The sequence below is a fragment of the Chiloscyllium plagiosum genome, unplaced genomic scaffold, assembly GCF_037043375.1.
Source record: "Chiloscyllium plagiosum isolate Xiang-an unplaced genomic scaffold, Cpla_swu_hap1 HiC_scaffold_28, whole genome shotgun sequence".
In the NCBI taxonomy this organism is placed as follows: Eukaryota; Metazoa; Chordata; class Chondrichthyes; order Orectolobiformes; family Hemiscylliidae; genus Chiloscyllium; species Chiloscyllium plagiosum.
This window is the reverse complement of record NW_028270166.1, coordinates 9,267,130-9,294,328: the sequence shown is the minus strand read 5'-3', so window position 1 is coordinate 9,294,328 and position 27,199 is coordinate 9,267,130. Positions and strand designations below refer to the sequence as shown.

The 27,199-nt window shown below is 41.2% G+C and overlaps 1 protein-coding gene across 1 annotated transcript in view; it reads left to right on the top strand.

Moving 5' to 3' along the window:
- Positions 1-27,199, top strand: part of LOC122565425 (semaphorin-4E-like) — a 117,486-nt gene that overhangs the window by 51,327 nt on the left and 38,960 nt on the right. The window contains exons 4-6 of the mRNA XM_087975981.1: positions 18,554-18,616; positions 24,493-24,591; positions 26,051-26,150. Of these exons, the coding sequence (XP_087832107.1) occupies positions 18,554-18,616; positions 24,493-24,591; positions 26,051-26,150 (262 nt within the window). The remainder of the gene's footprint in view (positions 1-18,553; positions 18,617-24,492; positions 24,592-26,050; positions 26,151-27,199) is intronic.

Genomic DNA, 27,199 nt, shown 5'->3' with positions numbered 1-27,199 from the left:
GAATAGTTTTTCTTATGTAAAAGAACTAATTGAATTGTCAGTAGCAGATTGTGTTTTCAGTCAATAAGCTTTTTAAGAAAAATCCCATTATTTGATTTAAGCAACATAAACGGTGCAAAATATTTAGCACTTGAAATAAGTTGTAATTCTCATAATTTGAATTAAAAATAATTTATTTACTCATGAAGGCAACCTTCCATTCTATTAAGTGTTCTTACTCTTCAAGTTAGCCATGTTGTAGATGTTAAACCTTCTTGATGAATAGATTAAAAAAGATGAGTCAAAGAGATGTGCTAGAACACATTAACACTGTTTTACGAGAAATGTCTGTTTCGAAACCTTTTACAACTATGCTGACATGGGGCTGTCAGTTGCCTACTGGATAATTGGCCTTGGGCACTGACCCTTCGAAATAGGTTTGTTTATAGTTCATTTCTGCAATGAGAATAGCTTTTTGTAACAGTGGGTGTGAAGCAACAATTAGCATTTCAAATTGTGTGGGAAAGCAGCCTTCATGAAAGGAAAACTATTGTGTGTCAATAAACATATTAATGAAGCATCCTAATTTACAACTAGTGATTAATTGAATAAAAATAGGTTTTTCACTTCTGCTACAGAAGTCAGCTCAGAGACAATGTACCATGGGACTACTGTGTTACGTTTGTACAGCTGGCTGGGATGAGTCTTTCCTGTAGTGGGCAGGAAGTTGCTGTTCTGTTGATGTCTTTGTTTTGGAAAGTGTTTTTGACTTTGGCAGAGTTTCTTCAACTGAGGTCAGGCAGTTAGTGTCGGCTGTAATTCTGTGTCACGGGAAAGGTTTTATCTAGCAGGGAACATGTTGTTTCTTTCAAGTTCAATCTGCACCAAATGAGAAGTTCCTTAAAAGGGATCATTGCTTTAAAACGTTCTGGCAAATCTTGTGTTGCTTGGAAAAGGAATGGTGGAACCATAATTTCTGACACTATAGTATTCTAAGTTTCAATACCCTGTTGTTTATAAACAAGCACACATGAAAACCATGTTGCTTCAGTCAATTTCAGACTGGAGGCCTGTGACCAGTGGAGAGCCACAGGATCGGTTCTGGGTCCACTACTTTTCATCATTTATATAAATGATTTGGATGTGAGCATAAGAAGTATAGTTAGTAAGTTTGCGGATGACACCAAAATTGGAGATGTAGTGGACAGCAACAAAACTTACCTCAGATTACAATAGGATCTTGATCAGATGAGCCAATGGGCTGAGGAGTGACAGATGGAGTTTAATTAAGATAAATGTGAGGTGCTGCATTTTGGAAAAGCAAATCTTTCCCAAGCAAATCTGAACAAGGAGACATTGGAGCGGAGGTTCATAGCTCCTTGAAAATGGAGTTGCAGGTAGATAGGATAGTGAAGAAGGCGTTTGGTATGCTTTCCTTTATTGGTCAGAGTACAGGAGTTGGGATGTCATGTTGCGGTGGTACAGGACATTGGTTAGGCCACTGTTGGAATATTGCGTGCAATTCTGGTCTCCTTCCTATCGGAAGGATGTTGTGAAACTTGAAAGGGTTCAGAAAAGATTTACAAGAATGTTGTCAGGGTTGGAGGATTTGAGCTATAGGGAGAGGTTGAACAGGCTAGGGCTGTTTTCCCTGGAGCGTCGGAGGCTGAGAGGTGACTTATAGAGGTTTATAAAACCATGAGGGGCATGGATAGGATAAATAGAAAAAGTCTTTTCCCTGGGGTGGCAGAGTCCAGAACTAGAGGGCATAGGTCTAGGGTGAGAGGGGAAAGATATAAAAGAGACCTAAGGGGCAACATTTTCATGCAGAGGGTGGTACGTGTGTGGAAAATGAGCTTCCAGAGGAAGTGGTGGAGGCTGGTACAATTACAGCATTTAAAAGATATCTGGATGGGTATATGAACAGGAAGGGTTTGGAGGGATATGGGCTTGGTGCTGGCAGGTGGGACTAGATTGGGTTAGGATATCTGGTCGGCATGGACGAGTTGGACCGATGAGTCTGTTTCTGTGCTGTAAATCTCTATGACTCTGTTTAAAAAGTGGTGGGAGAAAGTGAGCACTGCAGACGCTGGAGATAAGAGTCGAAGAGCGTGGTGCTGGAAAAGCACAGCTAATCAAGCAGCATCGAGGAGCAGGAGAATCGACATTTCGAGCATAATCTCTTCATTAGGAATGAGAGGGTGGCCCATGGGAGCTGAGAGATAAATGGGAGGGGGGGGTGAGGCTCTAGTGAAGGTAGTTGAGAATGCGATAGGTCAATGAAGTTGGGGGTAAAGGTGATGATAGGTTGAAGAGGAGGGTGGAGTGGCTAGGTGGGAATGAGGATGGACAAGTAGCATAGGTCAAGAGGGCAGTGCCGAATTGGAAAGTTAGATCTGGGATTAGGTGGGGGGAGGGGAAATGAGGAAACTGGTAAAATCCACATTGATCCCTTGTGGTTGGAGGGTCCCAAGGCGGAAGATGTGGAGTTCTTACTCCAGGTATCAGGTGGTAAGGGTTTGCTGTTGGAGGAAACCAAGGACCTGCATGTCCTTGGTGGAGTGGGAAGGGGCCATCGGGTTGTTTTGTGTGTTTGTCCCGGAGATGTTCTCTGAAGCATTTCGCAAGAAGCCATCCTGTCTCCCCACTGTAGAGGAGGCCTCATCGGGAGCAATGGATACAGTAGATAACGTGTGGAAGTGCAGATATATCACTGATGGATGTGGAAGGCTCCTTTTGGGGCCTTGGATGGAGGTAAAGGGGAGGTGTGGGTGCATGTTTTGCAATTCTTGTAGTGGCAGGGGAAGGTGCCGGGAGGGGAGGATGGGTTGGTGGGGTGTGTGGACCTAACAAGGGAGTTGCAGAGGGAATTGTCTTTATGGAATGCAGATAGGGGTGGGGAGGGTAATACATCCCTGGTGGTGGGGTCTGTTTGAAGGTGGTGGAAATGGCGGAGGATAATGCAATGTATCTGGAGGTTGGTGGAGTGGAAGGTGAGGACCGGGGTTGGGGGGAGATGTGTCCTTGTTGCGGCTTGAGGGCGGAGGTGCAGGAAGTAGATGAGATGAGCTGGAAGGCATCATCAACCACGTGGGAGGGGAAATTGTGGTCTTTGAAGAAGGAGGCCATCTGGTATGTTCTATGGTGGAATTACTCCTCCTGGAAGCAGATGTGGCGGAGGCGGAGGAATTAGAAATAAGGAATAGCATTTTTACAGGAGGCAGGGTGGGAGGAGATGTAGTCCAGGTGGCTGTGGGAGTCTGTGGGTTTGTAACAGATGTCTGTGTTGAGTCAGTCACTGTTAATGGAGCTGGAGAGGTCCAGGAAGGGGAGGGAGATGTTCGAGAAGGTCCAGGTGAACTTAAGATCGGAGTGGAAAGTGTTGTTTAAATTGATGAACTGTTCAACCTCCTTGTGGGAGCATGAGGTGACGCCAATACAGTCATCAAATTAGTGGAGGAAAAGGTGAAGAATGGTGCGGATGTAGCTGCAGAAGATGGACTGTTCCATATACCTGACAAAGAGACAGGCATTGCTCGGGCCTATATGGGTGCCCGTGGCTACCCCTTTGGAGGAAGTGGTGTTAGCTAGGAGGGATTGGAAGGAACAGCAGAAAAGATGCAGAAAAGAAGATTGAATATCTAAGCAAGATTAACAGAATTATGGGTTGTTGGGGAGGGGATTGGGGAATAGAAGGAAATGGAGACCGAAATTTAGAGCCAAACATTTATTTTAGGAAGGAACGTGATTGGAAATGAGTACAGTTTCCACTTGTATCTTCCAGTACATTAAAGGATTTTTGTGGGTTCCTATTATGAAAGAGTGATGCCAATAGCTCCCATTAAAAAATTAGACTTTTAAAATGAGTGCGAGAGGTTTGTCCTCTGAGCTGTCTTGTTTTCTCACCATTAGCAGTTTTCTTAATTCACCACGAGTAAAACACTTTTTATTGTTACAAAGGTGCAGACCAACAATAAGAACTGTAAAAGACAAATGGTGTTGGTAAACAGTGAGAGGTGTGGAATTTCAAAGTATGTGTTAAGATCACTATAATTAACATGCATATTTGTTTCAACCCTGAATAACTTGGACGAGGACTGATCTGCAGTTCCTGCACATGCGCATGATACCACATTTCCACTCCTACAATCAGTGATCACAATGGTGGTCTGTGAACTATTTAGTGTCGTTAGGAAGGAATTAGTCACGGACAAAAGAAGAAAGTTATGCGTCGAGTCAGAGAAAATGGGTGAGATTCTTGGTGAATACTAATGCAAAGTATTCATTGAGGAGAGGGACATGATGGGTGTTGAGGTTAGGGATAAATGTTTGATTACTCTATGTCAGTTCGGCATAAGGTGGGAGGAAGTGTTCGATATTCTAAAAGGCATTAAGGTGGACAAGTCCCCAGGCCCGGATGGGATATATTCCAGGTTAATGAGGGAAGCGAGAGAAGAAATAGCTGGGGCCTTAACGCATCTTTGCAGCATCCTTGAACACGGGTGATGTCCTGGAGTGCCACAAGTATCAATGCTGGGCTCTCTACTTTTTGTCATTTACATAAGTGATTTGGATGCAAGCATAAGAGATACAGTTAGTAAGTTTGCAGATGACACCAAAATTGGAGGTGTAGTGGACAGCGAAGAGGGTTACCTCCGATTACAACAGGATCTGGACCAGATGGGCCAATGGGCTGAGAAGTGGCAGATGGAGTTTAATTCAGCTAAATGCGAGGTGCTGCATTTTGGGAAAGCAAATCTTAGCAGGACTTATACATTTAATGGTAAGGTCCTAGGGAGTGTTGCTGAACAAAGAGACCTTGGAGTGCAGGTTCATAGCTCCTTGAAAGTGGAGTCGCAGATAGATAGGATAGTGAAGAGGGCGTTTGGTATGCTTTCCTTTATTGGTCAGAGTATTGAGTACAGGAGTTGGGAAGTCATGTTGCGGCTGTCCAGGATATTGATTAGGTCACTGTTGGAATATTGCGTGCAATTCTGGTCTCCTTCCTATTGGAAAGATGTTGTGAAACTTGAAAGGGCTCAGAAAAGATTTACAAGGACGTTGCCAGGGTTGGAGGATCTGAGCTACAGGGAGAGGCTGAACAGGCTGGGGCTGTTTTCCCTGGAACGTCGGAGACTGAGGGGTGACCTTATAGAGGTTTACAAATCATGAGGGGCATGGATAGGATAAATAGAGAAAGTCTTTTCCCTGGGGTCGGGGAGTCCAGAACTAGAGGGCATAGGTTTAGGGTGAGAGGAGAAAGATATAAAAGAGACCTAAGGGGCAGCTTTTTCACGCAGAGGGTGGTACGTGTATGGAATGAGCTGCCAGAGGATGTGGTGGAAGCTGGTACAATTGCAACATTTAAGAGGCATTTGGATGGGTGTATGAGTAGGAAGGGTTTGGAGGGATATGGGCCGGGTGCTGGCAGGTGGGACTAGATTGGGTTGGGATATCTGGTTGGCATGGAAGTGTTGGACCAAAGGGTCTGTTTCCGTGCTGTGCATCTCTATAACTCTATGACTCTAAGTGACAAAGTTGATTGATGAGGGAAGGATTGTAGATGTCATATTCGATTAGATTAGATTAGATTACTTACAGTGTGGAAATAGGCCCTTCGGCCCAACAAGTCCACACTGACCCTCTGAAGAGAAACCTACCCAGACCCATTCCCCTACATTTACCCCTTCACCTAACACTACGGGCAATTTAGCATGGCCAATTCATCTAACCTGCACATTTTTGGACTGTGGGAGGAAACCGGAGCACCCAGAGGAAACCCACGCAGACACTGAGAGAATGTGCAAAGTCCACACAGACAGTTGCCTGAGGCCGGATTTGAACGCAGGTCTCTGGTACTGTGAGGCAAATGCATGGACTAAAGTAAGGCATTTGATAAGGTGCCCCATGGTAGGCTGATGGAGAAGGTGATGTTGCATGGGGTCCAGGGTGTTCTAGCTCGATGGATAGAGAACTGGCTGGGCACCATGAGACAGAGTAGTAGTTGAAGGGAGTTTCTTAAAAAGGAGATCTGTGATCAGTGTGTTCCACAGGGTTCCGTGCTGAGACCACTGTTTTGTGATATACATAAATGATTTGGAGGAAGGTATAAGTGGTCTGATTAGCAAGTTTGCAGATGACACTAAGATTTGTGGAGTAGCTGACAGTGAAGGGGACTGTCAGCAAAATATAGATAGATTGGAGAATTGGGCAGAAGAATGGCAGATGGAATTCAATCCGGGTAAATGCGAGGTGATTATGCATTTTGGAAGATCCAATTCAAGAGTGAACTCTACAGTAAATTGAAATGTCCTGGGGAACATTGATGTACAGAGAGATCTGGGTGTTCAGGTCCATTGTTTCCTGAAGATGGCAATGCATGTCAATAGACTGGGCAAGAAGGCATGCGGAATGCTTTCCTTCGCATGTGGTATTGAGTACAAGAGTTGGCAGGTCATGTTACATGTATAAGGCTTTGGTTCAGCCACATTTGGAATACTGTAGTTCTAGTCGCCACATTACCAAAAGTGTATGGGTGCTTTGGAGAGGATGCAGAGGAGGTTCACATGGATATTGCCTGGTATGGAGGGTGCTCGCTATGAAGGGAAGTTGAGTAGATTAGGATTATTTTCATTAGAAAGACTGAGATTGAGAGGGGAACTTGACTGAGGTCTACAAAATCATGAGAGGTATAGACAGGGTGGATAGCAAGAAGCTTTTTTCCAGAGTGGGGGACACAATTACTGGGAGTCATGAATTCAAAGTGAGAGGGGAAAGGTTCTTTACGCAGAGGGTAGTGGGTGGCTGGAACACATTGCCAGAGGGGGTGGTAGAGGCGGGCACGATAGCATCATTTAAGATGTATCTAGACAAATTCATGAATGGGCAGGGAGCAAAGGGATACAGACACTTAGAAAATAGGCGATTGGTTTACATAGAGGGTCTGGATCGATGCAGGCTTGAAGGGCTGAAGTGCCTGTTCCTGTCCTTTAATTTTCTTTGTTCTTGTTCTACTCCTAGGAGAAAGTGAGGACTGCAGATGCTGGAGATCAGAACTGAAAATGTGTTGCTGGAAAAGCGCAGCAGGTCAGGCAGCATCCAAGAAGCAGGAGAATCGACGTTTCGGGCATGAGCCCTTCTTCAGGAATGAGGACAATGTGCCAAGCAGGCTAAGGTAAAAGGTAGGGAGGAGGGACTTGGGGGAGGGGTGTTGGAAATGCGATAGGTGGAAAGAGGTTAAGGTAAGGGTGATAACGTGAGGGTGATAGGCCGGAGCAGGGGTGGGATGGGGGCGGAGAGATCAGGAAGAAGATTGCAGGTTAGGAAGGTGGTGCTGAGTTCGAGGGTTGGGACTGAGACAAGGTAGGGGGAGGGGAAATGAGGAAACTGGAGAAATCTGAGTTCATCCCTTGTGGTTGGAGGGTTCCTAGGCGGAAGATGAGGCGCTCTTCCTCCAGCGGTCGTGTTGCTATGGTCTGGCGATGGAGGAGTCCAAGGACCTGCATGTCCTTGGTGGAGTGGGAGGGGGAGTTAAAGTGTTGGGCTATGGGGTGGTTGGGTTGTTTGGTCCGGGTGTCCCAGAGGTGTTCTCTGAAACGTTCCGCAAGTAGACGGCCTGTCTCCCCAATATAGAGGAGGCCACATTGGGTGCAGCGGATGCAGTAAATGATGTGTGTGGACCCCACCACCAGGGATATATTTCCCTTCCCTCCCCTATCAGCGTTCCGAAAAGACCACTCCCTCCGTGACTCCCTCGTCAGGTCCACACCCCCCACCAACCCAACCTCCACTCCCGGCACCTTCCTCGCAACCGCAAGAAATACAAAACTTGCACCCACACCTCCCCCCTTACTTCCCTCCAAGGTCCCAAGAGATCCTTCCATATCCGCCACAAATTCACCTGCACCTCCACACCCGGGACACCCGGACCAACCAACCCAACCACCCTGTGGCTCAACACTTCAACTCCCCCTCCCACTCCACCAAGTACATGCAGGTCCTTAGACTCCTCCATCGCCAGACCATAGCAACACGACGGTTGGAAGAAGAGCGCCTCATCTTCCGCCGAGGAACCCTCCAACCACAAGAAATGAACTCAGATTTCTCCAGTTTCCTCATTTCCCCTCCCTCCACCTTGTCTCAGTCCCAACCCTCGAACTCCGCACCACCTTCCTAACCTGCAATCTTCTTCCTGACCTCTCCGCCCCCACCCCCACCCCCACTCCGGCCTATCACCCTCACCTTATCACCCTTACCTTAACCTCCTTCCACCTATCGCATTTCCAACGTCCCTCCCCCAAGTCCCTCTTCCCTACCTTTTATCTTAGCCTACTTGGCACACTTTCCTTATTCCTGAAGAAGGGCCCATGCCCGAAACGTCGATTCTCCTGCTCCTTGGATGCTGCCTGACCTGCTGCGCTTTTCCAGCAACACAATTTCATCTCTTGTTCTACTCCTGCCTCACTATTCTTCTGCCAGGAAGCAACTTCACCATTCCCAATGCATCTGTATGATCTGCAATGTTCAAAATTGCTGTAGTCCATTTAATTCATTGGAATGCCGTGGCTCAGCAGCAAATGACTGAATTTCCTTCAGCAGGTGACATTCAGGTCAGACAGTCAGCTTGGTGACTGTAACTGCATCATCGTTGCTTGTCAAATGCAGAAGGTGAAGTGTGGGACTTCTAACATCAAGATCAACTTGACCAGATTTCTTACATATTTAGCCATTGTCCATGTCACTCGGGTCAGTGTAAGATTTTGTCCCATGTTGATCATTCACCTAGAATTCAAGAATCCAAACTTAGTACAGATGATATTAAAAATATATATAAATCTAAGTTTACATCACTTTTAGGGCTGGCAGAAGTTCTGAGTCGAGAGTGTGGTGCTGGAAAAGCTCAGCAGGTTAGGCAATATCTGAGGAGCAGGAGAATCAATGTTTTGGGCAAAAGCCCTTCATCAGAGGTTCTGAATCTACTGATAGCCAAGGACATGATTGAATTGGTGGTGGGGTGGGGAAGATGGAGGAGGAGTACACTGAAACTAGCCAAGAAAACATTGAAATAGAACTCCCAGAGGTGCAAAAGTTGTAAATGAGGATTTCAGTAGAAAACAGTTTGAAGTGGGAGTTGAGTTGCGCCATGATGCTGAGGTGGAAATATGATTTGGAGATGCCGGTGTTGGACTGGGGGGTACAAAGTTAAAAATCACACAACACCAGGTTATAGTCCAACAGGTTTAATTGGAAGCACACTAGCTTTCGGAGCATCACTACCACCTGATGAAGGAGCGACGCTCCGAAAGCTAGTGTGCTTCCAATTAAACCTGTTGGACAATAACCTGGTGAGGTGGAAATAGATATTCTTCCTCTGCTGAAATGTTTATGCAACTATGATATAGTTAAGCATCTTCCCATCTAAACTGGGCAGAAAATTTAATTCCACAAGCCTTTTTAGTTCTCAGTTCTGAGGTTTTCTTCAATGATCAGAAAAACAGACCAAAAAAAAAGAAAAATCTTATTTCTCTATTGCTAACTGCAATTTTGGCAAAAGCTATAACAAAGTTCATGATATTTTAAAAGTGTCAATGTAAACATCAACTGTTTATGTTGCAGTTTTCCTGTCAGCCTAAACACAGTATGACAGTATTTTCTTTCTGCTAATATAGTTTGATATTGATGTGGGAGTTATTGAGCTCTGTACACTGTTTAAACACCATCATCAACCACTTCACACTCTTAAAATTAGCATAATGATTTACAAAGCCTTAACAGTTAACAGTTGATAAGAGTTTAAATTCTGTGACTCAGGCCAACTCAAAGAGAGTGAGTGAGTGGGTAAGGGAAGTGTGGCAAAACAGACCAATAATGTCTTGCTTTTTTCACTGACCTCCTTCCTCTGTGAGGAAGTGCTTGGACTCTCTACTGTATGTTTCCTCAAGGTGATGTTCCAGGTACTTGTAATATGCTGTCTTGACTACTACTTTTGGTGCAAATATTGTGCTATCGTACAGCCTTGACAGTTTGCCAAGTTGTTTTGTGCTGAGATTTCTCATACTTTTACATTTTACTTGTCTGTGTGCCTTTGTCTTTTACATTCCGTGTTGTTCCTATGCTCCAATTTAAATCCGTCAAAAAGAGACACAATATATAGAATGTTTAAAGTTGAAAAATAGTTTACGCTTTTTGTTTAATGTCTAAGTCTTTCAGTGACCAGCTCAGCACATTTCCACAAAGTAAAAGAGAATCTTTGCAGGCAGCTGAACGGAAGTTGGTATTCTATATCCTCCAATGTCACTGAGTATTGAGAGACCTCTTTTGGTAATCAACGTGCAACGTGTTAAAGTGGCTGCAGCAACATGATAACCAACTTGTCAATATTTGTAGTCTTATCCATTAAATCACCAGTTCAACGACAAATATGATGTCCAGCGAAGACTATTTAAAACTGTGCAAGCAATGGAGGTGTGCTTAGACATCCAGAATAATAAGTTGTTAACTATTCGTTCCAACTGTGTTTAGGTCCTGATCCAAGCACAATGTTGATACAATGTTCTGAATTGAGCATAAACTGTTTACTCATTTAAAGAGATAGTCAGTAAAGTGTGTGCTAGAAGTCAAGGACAACTCACAAAATGTTGTCATTCTACATCCAGGCCTTGAAATGCTATGATTATGGTAGTCTTAGTCAAAAGTTAGGTGTAGAGTTTCTCTTTGCCCGTAAGTGGAAAGTTGTGTGACCAGAACGTGGTCAAAATTGCAATGATTGAGTAGTTTCAGTTTTTGCAAAAAATGAATATTTGGTATATACAAATGTCAACCTTGGTGCAGCAGTCCAATCAGACAAAAGAATATTTTTTTCAATTTCAGTAGTATTTCTTTATATATTTGAATTGGAGCCCGATTCAGCCTCTTCAATACAGCTGAAAGTAACTTTATCATAAAAAGTATGCATTTTTAAGAAGTGTCCAATCCTCCCCTTGAGATTAACTTGATTTAAATTAAGTCAAAAGTACTTACAAAAACTATACTCAACGAGTTACTAGTTCAATTGGTGTGCTCCAATATGTATCTTGGTATATTGTCTTTCCAAAAAAGTTTTTAAAAAAAATATACTGTGCCAATTTCAAAACCTGCACACCAAATTAAATTAGCCTAATTTTCAGAGCATTCTTGAACAAGCACAATTGGTAAAGTCTTGCAATTTATAATTGGGGATAGTATTTTGTTTTGTGCCTGATGAAGGCAAATTTTATCTTAAATCAGCATAAAAGATCTAAATCTCAAATGCAAGTGTATTTGGGAGTACCTTAAGATGTTTTTAAAGTCCCTGAACATCTACATCATTTAATCTAGATTATACTGCTTTTGTTGGCGACAAGGAGTGGAATCTCTACCCCTCTATTTTCTTTTTAACTGGAGGTCAGCTTTGTGTTTCAGATAACACTCAAAATTTAGCTCTGGATGTATGTTATATTGAAATAATTCCCTTTTTATTTCAATTTTAATGCTCACTGATTTAATTAGGGATACAGTTTATTTATTTTAGCATTTTATTTTATTTTCAGTGTTGTGAATCTGGAATTTTCCTAATTTGAATACACACATACGAAATAGATGCAGGCACTCACCATTTAGTCCCTTGAGTCGTTCCCCCTTTCAGTAAGATTATAGCTAATCTGTTTATGTTTTAAATTCCACATTAATATATGATTCTTGTCAGGTAAGGGAATCTACCTCTGTTTTAAAAATATTCACTGGTCCTGCCCTCCACTGTCTTTGGTGCCAGAGGATTCTGAAGCTGCACAAATTCAGGGCAGGAAAAAGTATTCTCCTCTTCTCTCTCCTGAAAGGACAATCCCTGATTTTAAAAGTGCCCCCAGTTCTGATCCACAAGAGGAAATATCCTTTTCAAATCTGCCTTATGCCCATTCAAGATCTTATACACTTCAACAAAGTCACTCCTCAATCTTCTAAGCTCCAGCAGAGACAATGTTGGCCTGTCCAAGCTACCAAAAATAAACAGCTCAATCTTGGTATCAGTTTAGTAAACCATCTCTGAACCTCCTCCATAGCTTTCACTTTGTGCAGTAACTTTTGATGTGGCATCTTATCAAGTACTTCTGGAAATGCACGTCTAATGTGTCCAAAGACTCCCATTTATCCACATCGCATCTGATTCCTTTGAAGAACTCATCAGTTGGTTAAACATGATTTCCTTTTAATGAAACCATGCTGACTGTTCCTGATTAATTTGATGTTTTTCTAAGTACACAGCTAGAATTTCTTAATGATCGATTCTAACACTTTGTTCACAACAGACATCAAATTGACTAGGCTGCAGTCTCTCCTGTTTTCTGCCTCCTTGTATCTTGAATACAGGTGCCATATTTTCTATTATCTAATGCAGTTGAAATCCAGGGAGTTTTTGAAAATTAACATCAATGTATCTATGACCTCATTAGGATCCTAAGATGAAGTCCATCTGAACCCAGATACTTGTCTGCCTGTTGCTCCATTCGTATGCTTAGTATTACATCTCTAGTCATAGAATCATAGAGATGTACAGCACAGAAACAGACCCTTTGGTCCAACTCGTCCATGCCGACCAGATAGCTCAACCCAATCTAGTCCCAACTGCCAGCACCTGGCCCACATTCCTCTAAACCCTTCCTATTCATATTCCCCATCCAGATGCCGTTTAAATGTTGCAATTGTACCTGCCTCCACCACTTCCTCTGGCAGCTCATTCCATACATGTACCACCCTCTGCATGAGAAGTTGTCCCTTAGGTCTCTTTTACGTCTTTCCCTTCTCACCCTAAGCCTATGCCCTCTAGTTCTGGCCCCCCACCCCAGGGAAAATACTTTGTCTCCTTATCCTATCCATGCTCCTCATAATTTTATAAACTTCTATAAAGGTCACACCTCAGCCTCCGACACTCCAGGAAAAAACAGCCCCAGTCTATTTAACCTCTCCCTATAGCTCAAATCCTCCAACCCTGGAGACACCCTCATAAATCTTTTCTGAACCGTTTCATGTTTCACAACATCTTACCGATAGGAAGGAGACCAGAACTGCATGCAATATTCCAACAGTGGCCTAACCAATGTCCTGTACAGCCGCAACATGACCTCCCAACTCCTGTACTCAGTATTCTGACCAATAAAGGAATATATACCAAAAGCCTTTTTCACTATCCTGTCTACCTGCGACTCCACTTTGAAGGAGCCATGAACCTGCATTCCAAGGTCTCTTTGTTCAGCAACACTCCTGAGGATCTTACCATTAAGTGTATAAGTCCTGCTAAGATTTGCTTTCCCAAAATGCAGCACCTCAAATTTATCTAAATTAAACTCCATCTGCCACTTCTCAGCCCATTGGCCCATCTGATCAAGATCCCGTTACAATTCTTCGCTGTCCACGACACCTCCAATTTTGGTGTCAACTGCAAACTTACTAACTAAACCTTTTATGCTCATATCTAAATCATTTGTATAAATGATAAAAAGTAGTGGACCCAGCACCGATCCCTGTGGCACTCCACTGGTCACAGGCCTCCAGTCTGAAAAACAACCCTCCACCACCACCCTCTGTCTTCGACCTTTGAGCCAGTCTGTATCCAAATGTTCTCCCTGTATTCCATGAGATCTAACCTTCCTAACCCAATCTCCCATTGGAAACCTTGTCGACTGCTTTAATGAAGTCCAATTAGATCATGTCTACTGTTCTGCCCTCATCAATCCTCTTTGTTACTTCTTCAAAAAACTCACTTAATTTTGTGAGACATGACTTCCCAAGCACAAAGCCATGTTGACTATCCCTAGTCAGTCCTTGCCTTTCCAAATACATATATATCCTGTCCCTCAGGATTCCCTCCAACAACTTGCCCACCACTGACATCAGGTTCACTGGTCTATAGTTCCCTGGCTTGTCCTTACCATCTTTTTTAAACAGTGGCACCATGTTAGCCAATCTCCAGTCTTCAGGCACCTCATCTATGACTATCGATGATACAAATATCTCAGCAAGAGACCCAGCAATCACTTTCCTAGCTTCCCACAGAGTTCTAGGGTACATCTAATCAGGTCTGGGGATTTATCCACTTTTATGCGTTTCAAGACATCCAGCACTTGCTCCTTTGTAATCTGGACATTTTTCAAGATGTCACCATCTATTTCCCTACATTCTATATATTCCATGTCCGTTTCCGCAGTAAATACTGATGCAAAATACTCGTTTAGTATCTACCCTATCTCCTATGGCTCCACACAAAGGCCACCTTGCTGATATTTGAGGAGCCCTATTCTCTCCCTAGTTACCCTTTTGTCCTTAATGTGTTTGTAAAAATTGTTCAGATGCTCCGTAACTCAATTTGCCAAAGTTATCTCATGTCCCCTTTTTGTCCTCCTGATTTCTCTCTTAAGTATACTCCTACTGCCTTTATGCTCTTGTAAGGATTCGCTCGATCTATCCTGTCTATACCCGACATATGCTTCCTTCTTTTTCTCAACCATACTCTCAATTTCTTTAGTTTTCCAGCATTCCCTATACTTACCAGCCTTCCCTTTCACCCTAACAAGAATATACCTTCTCTGGACTCTCGTTATCTCATTTCTGAAAGCTTCCCATTTTCCAGCCGTTCCTTTACCTGCGAACATCTGCCCCAAATTAGCTTTTGAAAGTTGTTGCCTAATACTGTCAGAATTGGCCTTTCTCCAATTTAGAACTTCAACTTTTAGATCTGGTCTATCCTTTTCCATCACTATTTTAAAACTAATAGAATTATGGTCACTGGTCCCAAAGTGCTCCCCCACTGACACCTCAGTCACCTGCCCTGCCTTATTTCCCAAGAGCAGATCACGTTTTGCACCTTCTCTAGTAGATATATCCACATACTCAACCTGAACATTTTCTTATACACACTTAACAAATTCTTCTCCACCTAGACTCTTAACACAATGGCAATCCCAGTCTATGTTTGGAAAGTTAAAATCCCCTACCATAACCACACTATTATTCTTACAGATAACTGAGATCTCCTTACAAATTTGTTTCTCAATTTCCCTCTGACTATTAGAAGATCTATAATACAATCCCAATAAGGTGATCATCCCTTTCTAATTTATCACTTCCACCCAGATAACATCCTGGATGTATTTCTGGGAATATCCTCCCTCAGCACAGCTGTAATGCTATCCCTCATCAAAAATGCCACTCCCCCTCCTCTCTTGCCTCCCTTTCTGACCTTCCTGTAGAATTTGTATCCTGGTACATTAAGCTGCCAGTCCCTGAGCCATGTTTCTGTAATTGCTATGATATCCTAGTCCCCTGCTTCTAACCATGCCCTGAGTTCATCTGTCTTTCCTGAGCCATGTTTCTGTAATTGCTATGATATCCTAGTCCCCTGCTTCTAACCATGCCCTGAGTTCATCTGTCTTTCCTGTTAGGCCTCTTGTATTGAAGTAAATGCAGTTTAATTTATCAGTCCTATCTTGTTCTCTGTTTTGTCCCCACCTGCCCTGATTGTTTGACTCACTTCTTTTCCCAACTGTACCAGTCTTAGATTGATCTCTCTTTCCTCACTATCTCCCTGCGTCCCACAATGTCCCCAACCCCCACCTTACTAGTTTAAATCCTCCCAAGCAACTTTGGCAGCACGGTGGCTCAGTGGTTAGCACTGCTGCCTCACAGCATCAGGGTCCTGGGTTCGATTCCCGCCTGTGTGGAGTTTGCACATTCTCCCTTTGTCTGCATGGGTTTCCTCCCACAATCCAAAGATGTGCAGGTCAGGTGAATTGGCCATGCTCAATTGCCCATAGTGTTAGGTGCGTTAGTCAGCGGTAAATGTAGGGTAGGGGAATGGGTTTAGGTGGGTTTCTCTTTGGAGGGGCGGTGTGGACCTGTTGGGCCGAAGGGCCTGTTTCCACACTATAGAGAATCTAATCTAACTCTAGCAAATCTCTCTGCCAGTATATTAGTCCCTTTCCAATTTAGGTGCAAACCGTCCTCCTTGTACAGGTCACTTCTACCCCAAAAGAGCTTCTAGTCAATCAAAAATTGTGAATCCTTCTCCCACACACCAGCTCCTCAGCCATGCATTCATCTGCTCTATCCTCCTATTCCTGCCCTCACTAGCTCGTAGCACTGGGAATAATCCATATATTACTACTATCAAGGACATCTTTAAATTCCTGCCTAGCTCTTTATAATCTCCCTTCAGAATCTCAACCTTTTCCCTTCCTATGTCGTTGGTTCCAATGTGTGCAATGACCTCCTGCTGGCCCTTCTCCCCCTTGAGAGCATTCTGCACCCTCTCTGAGACATCCTTGATCCTGGCACCAGGGAAGCAATGCATCATTCTGATTTTTCGCTCCTGGCCACAGAAACGTCTGTCTGTACCTCAGACTAATGAGTCCCCTAACACAATCAATCTCTTGGAAGCCAACGTACCCTCATTGCATTAGAGCCAGTCTCAATACGAGAAACTTGGCTGATTATGCTACATTCCCCTAAGAATCCATCACCTCCTACATTTTCCAAAACAATAAAACATTTAATCAAGAAAGAACCCACTCTACTCCCTACTACAAACTTACTGTAAGGCCACGCTTAAAACAACCACTTATCTGTTTCTGTGCTGTGTCCTCTCCTCCAAGACCAGTTGTGAATTTCACTGTTTGTTAATTTTCCCAGATGCACTCCAATATCCAGCGATACATGGATTCAAACAGCAAAGGCAGTAACTGTGCAGGTTCACTGCTCTGTCAGTTAGCAGTGTGGGTTTCTTTCTCTGTCTCTTTCCTGCACTGACCTCACCCTGTGCTTCCTTTGTCTGTACCTCTCCCTTTTAAAAGTGCTGTTTTGACTTTTTTTTTCTACCAAGTTCCAAAACAATGCAACAGCATATATGAGTAATTGCTGCTCCTGGAATTTGAGGAAATCACCTCCAATACCTAAAATACCTCAAAAAAGGAACAGCTGTTACAGCCAGAAATTTTTCCTGTCCTCCATCTTGGTCTAGTGATTTGTAATTTTGCAAAGTTTATCTTTGAACTCCCGAATTACAACTGTTCCAGTAATATTTGTTGTATTTTCTATAGTGAAGACAGAAGTAAACATTTGTTCATTTCATCAATTATTTCCTTCATATTGTCTCTTAATTCCTATTCTCACTCTAGAGGATCAATACATCTTTTACTTACCCTTTTCTTTTTTGCATATGTGTAGATACTCTTGTTTTTTAAATATACTTAACTAGCTTCTTCTTGTATTCTAATTTATATCACCTGATTTAACCTGTTAGTTATTCTCTACCATTCTTTTTTAATCTGACTGAGTATTATCTGACAAGGTGGTGGAACCTGATTCCATAAATTATCTTAAAGACAACTGAGCAGGTCCTTGAAGATGAGGAGCTTTATAGGATTATTGTCAAAAAAAAAGGCGCTGGTAACTAAGCCTGACTGCTGTGTCAAAGAGCCAGCACAGGCACAAGAGCTAAATCACTTCCTCCTATACTGTAGGTTCCACTGATTCCGTGACTGGGAAGTAGCTTGGGATTCTGGCATTGTGTTCAAGAATTAGGTTTGCTTTTCACTGCATATGGTTTATTTTGTTAACCTTCTTGACATGCTAAGAAAGTGATAAATAACATTTGTTCCTTGTGCTGATCATTTGCTATGGATTTGTAGATGTCTGTCCTGGTGCAGAAAGCAGAATATAAAGTTTCAAACTGATAAGGGAGTGTATGTAGAAAACTGAGTTAGTTTACTTTTTAGGCTTCATAACCCTCAGGATTGAGAGATGTTACAGATGAGCAGCATTAAACAGTAAGCCAAGAAGGAAAAGGGAAAAACATATACAGACACACACGTCCTTCTTAGACAGTCCCTCAGGATCAAAGATTACTTGCTGCAGCACCGGTTCGATGATTTGAGATGACCAATAAGTCTAATGTGCCAAGTGATGCAGGTGGTGCATGAAGGTTTGAATACATGGGTTTTCCTTTGGATGCTTGTGCATGCCTCAATGCTTGTCTATGACTCTATGATTCTATGAGCAGCATGTAGTGCCTCAAAGTCTGCAATAAAGGTGCAGGCCAGCATCTCTCAGACTGATGGTTTGCCTCCTTGTCATCAGATCCCTGACCCACTTCACTTAAAGCCTCTACCTTCAGGTTTTTCATGATTCCCATGTTCAAACTATGTTTTATTTAAAATGTGCTTTTCATTTCATTGATTCCTGTAATTATACATTCCTTTGTCTCCTATTGACATTAGGTCTGTCATTTATTTGTCTCTTTGGGACAGGTCACTTTTTTGCCATATCTTTCCCTATTCCCTTTTCCTTGTGTTCCTTCTTAAATGTGATTCATCTTTCTAATAATCTGTTCTGATGACTCGTCATAATGACTGAAAGATCAATTGGTTCATCTTTGCAAAGATGGTGCAAGTCCTGCAGTACTTTCATTTTTAAATTTTGTTTAAAGCCTCCCAAGCTTGCCTCAAATAATGACTCTGTGCTCATCTCTAATTGTACATGTTTACAAGACTTCCTCTCCCTTTTTTTCCAGGCAATATGGGCTGTTCCTGAAAGCAAACGGAATGAGTGTATGTACAAAGGAAAGTCAAGAGAGGTATGTTCTACAATTAATATTGTATGCAGTGGTAACTAACTACCTTTATAGCTGTCGTCAACAATGGTTTATAACAATGTGGAGCCCTAGCACATAGGAACATTCTGAAGTGACTTCAGGTTTATTAGAACAATCTACTATTTATTCAGAAATATACAACAAAATTAAGATTTGTGACCAAGGACTTTCCATAAACTGTCAATTATCATTAGTCTGTTCCTGGCTATTTCCAAAGAAGTGAAACATCTCAACTCTTGAACATAAATGATATTCATTCATATCAGAAAAAGCTTGTTTTGTAAAAACGAAAGCAAAATTTTGTTTTTGTGAGAGTCTCGAGTTTTTACAGCACATGAAAAGGCCCTTTGGTCTATCATGCCGGTGTTCAAAATCCATCCATTCCAATCCTATTTTCCAACATTTAACCCATAGCATTGTATGCTATGGCATTTCAAGTGGATTCATCTGAATTAGTTTTTAAATGTCTTGAGAGTTCCTGCCTCTACCATCCTTTTAGACAGTGAGTTCCAGATGTTTTCAACCCTTTATGTAAAATCAATTTTTCTCAAGTGTCCTCTGAACCTCCTGATCCTTACTTTAAAACACAGCCCTGGTTATTTACCCTTCTAATAAGGGACAAATCTCTCTCTATCTACTCTAATTATGCCCATCAGAACTTTGTACAGCCCAATCAGATCACTCCTCAGTCTCTTCTGGTGTAACGAAAATAATCTCTATCTGAACTTGCTTCATAGCTGAAACACTCCAGTCCAGGCAACATCCTGCAGAATCTCTTCTGTATCCTTTCTAGTGCGATCACATCCCTCTTATAGTGTGGCACATAGAACTGCACACAGTTGTCCAACTGTGGTTTAACTAATGTTGTATGCAGCTCCATCGAGTCCTCCTTATTCTTGTATTCGATGCCTTGACTGATTAAGGCAAGTATCCCATATGCCTTCTTAACCACCTTATCTACCTGTCCTGCTCCCTTCAAGGATCTATGGACATGCACACCATGGTCCCTGTGATCCTCTGTATCTCCTTGAGGTCCTATCATTCAAATCTACCACCTTACCTGTTCACTGGTGTATGGTCACAAGTTGCCCACAGCAGTTTTTCATGTGTGAACATAGGTGGGGAATATCAGAAAGCTATTGAGGATAGCCATCAAGCTTAATTCCACCCTGCTTTTCAGTTTCACAATCCTATGTTATTGTGATGAAACCCAGGAGCCAAGAGTGATGTTTTTGCTTTTCATCCATACCACAGGGTTTCTGAGAGCAGACCCTGAATTTTCATTCCTGAGATTTCAGATTTGTGAAAATTTCAGCTTCTCAAACCTGACTTGGAGAGTAAAGGGCCTGAAATTATCCTGCATATCTGAATTTCATTTTGAGGAGATGTGTATTAACTGGAGTGACAGAAACAGATGGAGATAGCAGGTTGGTTACTGGGTGCAAAGGTGGGTTGTGGGAATGGCCTGCTTTGGTGATCTAGGGTTTTGCTGCAGCTATTTGAAATTTAAATTATAAAACAAAAGACAGTCTCCATCCCGCTCACCCCATCACCTCTCCTTGCACTTCATATCTATCTCATGACCTCCACCCACCCAATGTCATCTTATTTCCACTGTATCAACCTATGGTCTTTATCCATCCCATAGTCTTTTTATAGCCGCCATGCCAACTTAGTATCAACTCATGTCAACCCATAAGCCTCTCTACTCTTTGCCCTTAGAACCTCCTTGCCAACACACCTAATATTTACCATGGCCAGGATCTATGCTGACATTAAATAAAATGTTATTAAGTACAATTAATGAATTCATTACTTAAGAAAAGAACACAAAAAAAGGCATTCCGTGCATTTAAATTCTTTCAAGTACTTAATCCTTTATAAAATAATTCATTATATTCATATCCCCACTTTCAAAACTGCAAGTACTTGATGTTTTCCGGCAAACTGAGAGTTTACAGGCACCCACTGTATATTGATAGTTTATGAAATCTGTCAAGCAGCTCAAATCCTGTAGTATTGGTCCTCAGACTTATGTTAGCTGATAAAGAAAATCTATTTTACTGCTATTTTATTGTAAGTTTTATTTCCAAAAGCTTAAGGCCAGCAGATTTAAAAGCTTTGACAAATAGATAATTTTTGTGAAATTATGCACATACTTTTCACAAGCTCATATCTGTTTTGGCAATCTTACAGAGCACCCTTTTGCCTTTTATGCCATCCAGCAAAGCTTATTTTGCCAAAACATGTATCTAAATTCAGTATGTCATATGTCTTTTTTAATTATTGCAATCTTGACTTCAGCATTACATTTTGTGAAATGAATAGATCATTTAAACTTTTTAATAAAATTATATTTTTGTTCTGGATTGATAACCATGTTGAAATTGATGCTCAATTTTACTTCTAGGAGAGATTGATACCAGTTTCTGTAGTACAGCATAATTTTGGCATTCTCTAGAATGAGAGCTAGTTGCCCTTCAGTGATAATTTTGACACTTCATTGTCCTTTGATATTGTTATGAAGTTGAAGGCATGTACAGTACCTTTACGAAAGAGTGAATGCTGTTCTCATCTGAAATATTACAATCACCTGTGTATATGACTAATGGCAGTCCCAGAGTGTACTTGAAAATTGAAAATATGTAACATTTGGCTGTGAAATGGATACCTGAATTGGTTGCTATCTTGACAACAATTTGAATTTAACCAACCAGTTTAAATTATGCCCCAGGATACTAAAGCCCAATAGAGTTTGAATTTATTGTTTAGCCAACATTGAACCAATGAGACAGTCCAATGTTGGGGATATAAAAATGCAGAAATTTTGAAAATTGCAGAAAGAGCAACTGCCATCGAAAGAGATCCAAGAAATTAGGAAACTCTCTATTAAAGGTATCTCTTCATATGAAACATATTCGCAGTAAATAGAAAGATGATGACCCAGGGAATTCAGTAGCTGGAAGAGTGAAGTCACACAAGATGACAGCAGCTGTGTGGTTTTGAAATTAAGTTGATGTAATTTTAATAAGTCTCTTATGAGTCATAGAGAAGTACAGCACAGTAACAGACCCTTCAATCCAACTAATCTGTGCTGACCAGATAATCTAACCTAAACTAGTCCTATTTGCCAGCACTTGGCCCATATCGCTCCAAACCCTACCTATTCATATACCCATCCAGATGCCATTTAAATGTTGCAATTGTATCAGCCTCCACCACTTCCTCTTGCAGCTCATCCCAATCATGTACCACCCTCTGCGTGAAAAAGTTACCCCTTAGATCCCTTTTTATATCTTTCCCCTCTCACCCTAAACCAATGCCCTCAAGGTCTGGACTCCCCCACCCCAGGGAAAAGACTGTCTATTTACCCTATCCATGCCCTTCATGATTTTATCAACCTTTATGAGATCACCCCTCACCCTTGACGCTCCAGGGAAAACAGCCCCAGCCGCTCCCTATAGCTTAAACCCTCAAACCCTGGCAACATCCTTGTAAATCTGTTCTGAACCCTTTTCAAGTTTCAAAACATTTTTCCGACAGGAAGGAGACCAGAATTGCACACAATATTCAAAGGTGGCATAACCAATGTCCTGTACAGCTGCAACATGACCTCCCAACTCCTATACTCAATGCTATGACCAATAAAGGAAAGCATACCAAATATCTTCTTTACTCTCCTATCTATCTGCGACTCCACTTTCAAGAAACTATGAACCTGCACTCCAAGGTCTCTTTGTTCAGCAACACTCCCTAGGACTTACCATTAAGTGTATATTAAGTCTTGGAACAGTATATTGTTATAGAATTGGAGGCAGATAATAAGCAGTTAAGAGAAAGGGATGTTTAGAGTTCAGAATAGTTATTATTTAATGTTCACTTTTAGAGTAAAACAAATTGATATTAACTTTTTCAATAGTGGAATTTGGGAATTCTGTCACTTATTTTAACAGATTACGAGGCAAGGTGAGCTTTTCTGGGTGTTTGGTTTAATTAACAGAAGGGTTCACACCATGTCATAACAATATAACATGCGCCTAAGCTATAGCTCCTTGATCAGAGGAGTAGACCAATCTGTAAATCATACCTTATGCTTATATAATATTTTATATCAATTTTAAAATACTTTTATGTTCTGTCATTGACTGAGGGAATAGTAATCACAAAATGAGTAAACCATATTGATATTGCATCTTACTTTGTAGCCTAACTGCAGCAGTAAAAGTCCCTTTCAGTTTTCTATCCTTCTGAATTTCATATCACCCATAATTGGATCTGAATTCAGAGTCATAGAGTCCTACAGCATGGAGATAGGCCCTTTGGCCCAAACTGGTCAATGCTGACCAAAATGGCCATCCACTTTAACTCTATTTCCCTGCACATATCTTTCTAAACCTTTCTTATCCATGTATTTTTCCAAATGCCTTTTAAATGTTGTTCATGTACCTGCCTCAACCACGTCCGCTGGCAGCTTATTTCATAACCATAACCCCCTCTGTGTGTTTAAAAAAAAAAGTTGCCCTTCAAGTTCCCATTTATTCTTTCCCCTCTAACTTTAAACTGATGCCCTCTAATCCTTGATTCCCAACACTGGGAAAAAGACTGAGTGCATTCACCCTATCTGTACTTCTCATGATCTTCTACACTTCTTTAAAATCCCTGCTCAGTCTCCTACGCTCTAAAGAAAACACTCCTAGCTTGTCCAAACTCTATCTATAACTCACACTCTTCTGTCCTGGCAACAAGCTTGTAAGTTTCTTCTGCACTCTTTCTAATTTCATAACATCCTTTCTATAACAAGATGACCAAAACTGAACACAATTCTCCAAGTGTGGCCTCACTAACGTCCAGTACAACTGCAAATTCCCAACTTCTATATTCAGTGCCCTGACTGATGATGGCCAGTGTGCCAAGACTTCACTTTCAGAGAACTATGCACCTGAACTCCAAGGTCTTTCTGTTCTACTACACTCGTTAAGGCCCTGCCATTCACCGTGAAGCTCCTACCTTTATTTGACTTTCCAAAAGGAGAAAGTGAGGACTGCAGATGCTGAAAATCAGAGCTGAAAATGTGTTGCTGGAAAAGCGCAGCAGGTCAGGCAACATCCAAGGAGCAGGATAATTGACGTTTCAGGCATGAGCCCTTCTTCAGGACTTTCCAAAATGCAAGATCTCACACTTTCCTATATTAAACTCCATTTGCCATTTCTTGGCCTACTTTTCCAGCTGATCAAGGTCCTGCTGCAATTTCTGATATCCTTCCTCACTGTCCAAGATGCCTCATATTTTAGTGTCATCTGCAAACTTTCTAATCATGCCTTGGATATTCTCATCCAAATCATTGATATAGATAACAAACAGCAAGGGGCTCAGCACCAACCCCTGAGGCACTCCACTAGTCACAGGCCTCCAATCCTGCAAATATTCTGCAAGTATTACCCTCTGCTTCCTACCATCAAGCCAATTGTGTATCCAATTTGCTAGGTCCCCCTGGATTCTATGCATTTTCCAGACAGCCTACCCAGTGGTACTTTATCAAAGGCCTTACTGAAATCCAAATAGACTACATCTCTCACCCTACCCTTGTCAACATTCCTGATTACTTCACCAAAGAACTCTAACAAATTTATGAGGCATGATCTCCCACACACAAAGCCATGCTGGCTATTCCTAATCAAACCCTGTCTTTCCAAATGCATGTATATCTTGTCTCTCAGAATCTTCTCAAGTAACTGGTCTATACTTACTGGTCTATAGTTCCCAGCTTTGTCTGTTGACGTTAATCTGTGAGTTGTATTAGTTGGTAAAGGGCACCCATTGTCTTCAAGATTTTAAGCTAATTATTTTTTTCATTGTAGACTGATTGCCGCAACTACATACGCATTCTCCAACGTTTAACTGAAACTAGAATGTACGTTTGTGGAACAAATGCATTTCAGCCGACATGTGATTATATGGTCAGTACACCTGTAGAGATTAGTATCACATTCATTGGATTAATATTTTAGTTTCGAATTTTGCACTGAAGTGAGGTGTGAGTTCAGATCAATTCACATTGTGAATTTTTTTCAGCTTATTTCATACCATACAATTTAACTGAAGTAAAGTATGAACAAAGAATTGATATTGTAATTTATGTAAAAATTGATATGTGAAATCTTACCTGTACAGATCTTACCAGTAGCTAATCTAGTTCTACTTTGTGATAAAAATGAACAATATGAGATATTATCTGCAGCTCATTGCCACAGATTTTGCCATAGAAATACTAATTTTAATATTATATTTTGTCAACAATAAGCTTGGTTACTGAGTATTAAATTACCTTTATAAAGAAAGCTACATTACAGAACCTGTTCAATTACACTGAAACCTACAGAACATAAAAATGTATTGTGTAACCAAAGTAAAATTCGAAATGTACCTTACACATTGCTATTCTGTACTGAATGAGGTGGTATTGCTGAAGTGATATGCAGAAACAGTTTCAATATGTGACATAGATTTTCCTGATTCTATCTCTGGTTTGTGGTTCGCCAGATACCAAACCACTACAACACATCAGGCTGAGGTACTAGTGGAGGCAATATAATTAATCAAGGCCACATTCTCTCTCCTTTTGAAGATTCCTTATACAATTGATTTTGAAATTTCTTTTAGTTAAAACTTCTCCTGTTCTCCTTGCCTTCTGTATATTTCGCTCATTTTTTTTCCTTTTCCACCTTGCCCTCCATACTGATACTGAAGGATCTACTCCTGCAGATGTACAGTTTTCAGATAACTTGTATCAAGTGGCCATTCTCACTTATATCCAAAGACAGTAAACATGGTTCTACACACATTGACTATGAATGTATGATATCTAACATCTTTCATTGCTCGTGCACTATTCTGTCATCACAGTCATCACAGTTAAGCCAGATTTTGTTCCCATCAAAGTTCACACATCCATTTTCAAACAAGAATCACATGATAGTGATCCAGACTGAAATGTTTGATTTTTTTTCACTGTCCCATTCCATTTCCTTATCCAGGAGATATGAAACTCAAGCTGGGCCAAACCTGGGTCACAGGGTAGTTAAAATAGTGTGCTACTCCGCTGTGCATCTTGACCTACTGGATTTATATCCTTGTAAATTTTTTGCTGGGAGAGGGAAAAAAGAGAATTTTGTACCAAAGTAACAAAAAAAATTATATCTGTGAATAAAATTGTGTGTTCTTTGCAAAGGATTAAAGTGAGCATCTAAATTGGCTTTCGTACTCTACTGTATAAGAACTCATTGAATGATTGGACTACCTGTCCTTTCTTTTGTTCCAAACTACAATGTTATAAGAAGTCCTGTTCACACATTGTCGTTGCAATCTTACCTCCATAGAATGTGACATACATAAAATAACACATCTGTTATTTGATAGGTAATTAACAATGGCAAAATTGAACTGGAAAACAAGCCAGAAGAGAGTAAAGGACAGTGCCCATTTGACCCTATTCAGAGATATGCCTCTTTGATGGTTGGTATGTAATGTAAATGATCATCTTTGGAAATATTTTTGATTTGTAGTTCTTGCACTGTAAGTAAGAGAGAATTTAGTAAGGGAGGCAGTGGCATCTTGTTAATGTCACCAAACCAGCAATTCAGACTAGTAATCCAAAAGTTCTAGGGTTAAAGGTTCAAATCCCATTCGGGTAGTTGGTGAAATTTGGAAGTGATTTTAAACAAAAATCTGAAATTGGAGATTGCAATGTTCCATGTAACTGCAGTTGATTGTGGTAAAAACATATTTGGTTAACTAATATCCTTTAGAGAAGGACATCAACCTTGTTGTTTTCAATCTGATCATTCCAGACCCATAGCAATATGGTTGCCTCTTAAATACCCTCAGTAATTAGGGACAGGTAATAAATGCTGGCCTGGCTCACATCACATGAATGAATTAAACTAAAAATAAGCTTGTGTCTAAGGAATTACTTCTGTACAGTATTTAATGTTATGTAGATATGCAGTCAGCACAATGCCAGAAACAACAGTTTAGATAAATGGTCTGTTAATATATTTTTGTTCATAGCCACAGAGGCAGAATGTTGACCAGGACACATGAACACCTTTTGTTCTTTGGAAAGTGCCATGAGATCTTTTATATGCACGTGAACAAGTGAGGGCTTCAGTATAAAATAGCCGCCAAATGGCAGCAGCACAGAACCTGCAACACTTCGATAGTAGTGTAATTAAATGTGAGATTAAAGATGTAATCATGTCTGGATGGAACCTTAAGCTACAGCTGATCAATAGGTTAATGGATTATGTGTTATCAATGCTGAGATAAGAGTGCAACATTAAAAATGTCCACTATGATCCATTTGCTTGTGCATAGATGCACCAACGCTGCAGTTTAACAAGAAGTGATTGAAACAATTTCAGTGGGTATTTGGGATGCAAAGCTGTAGTTACTTCTTGTAATACATTCTGTACATTTTATTGTTCTGAAATTCGATGGGGCTGAATTTCAAATGCCAGAGTTTCTAAATTTGGTGAAAGTCCTTATTGCAGAACAGACTTGTTTTCT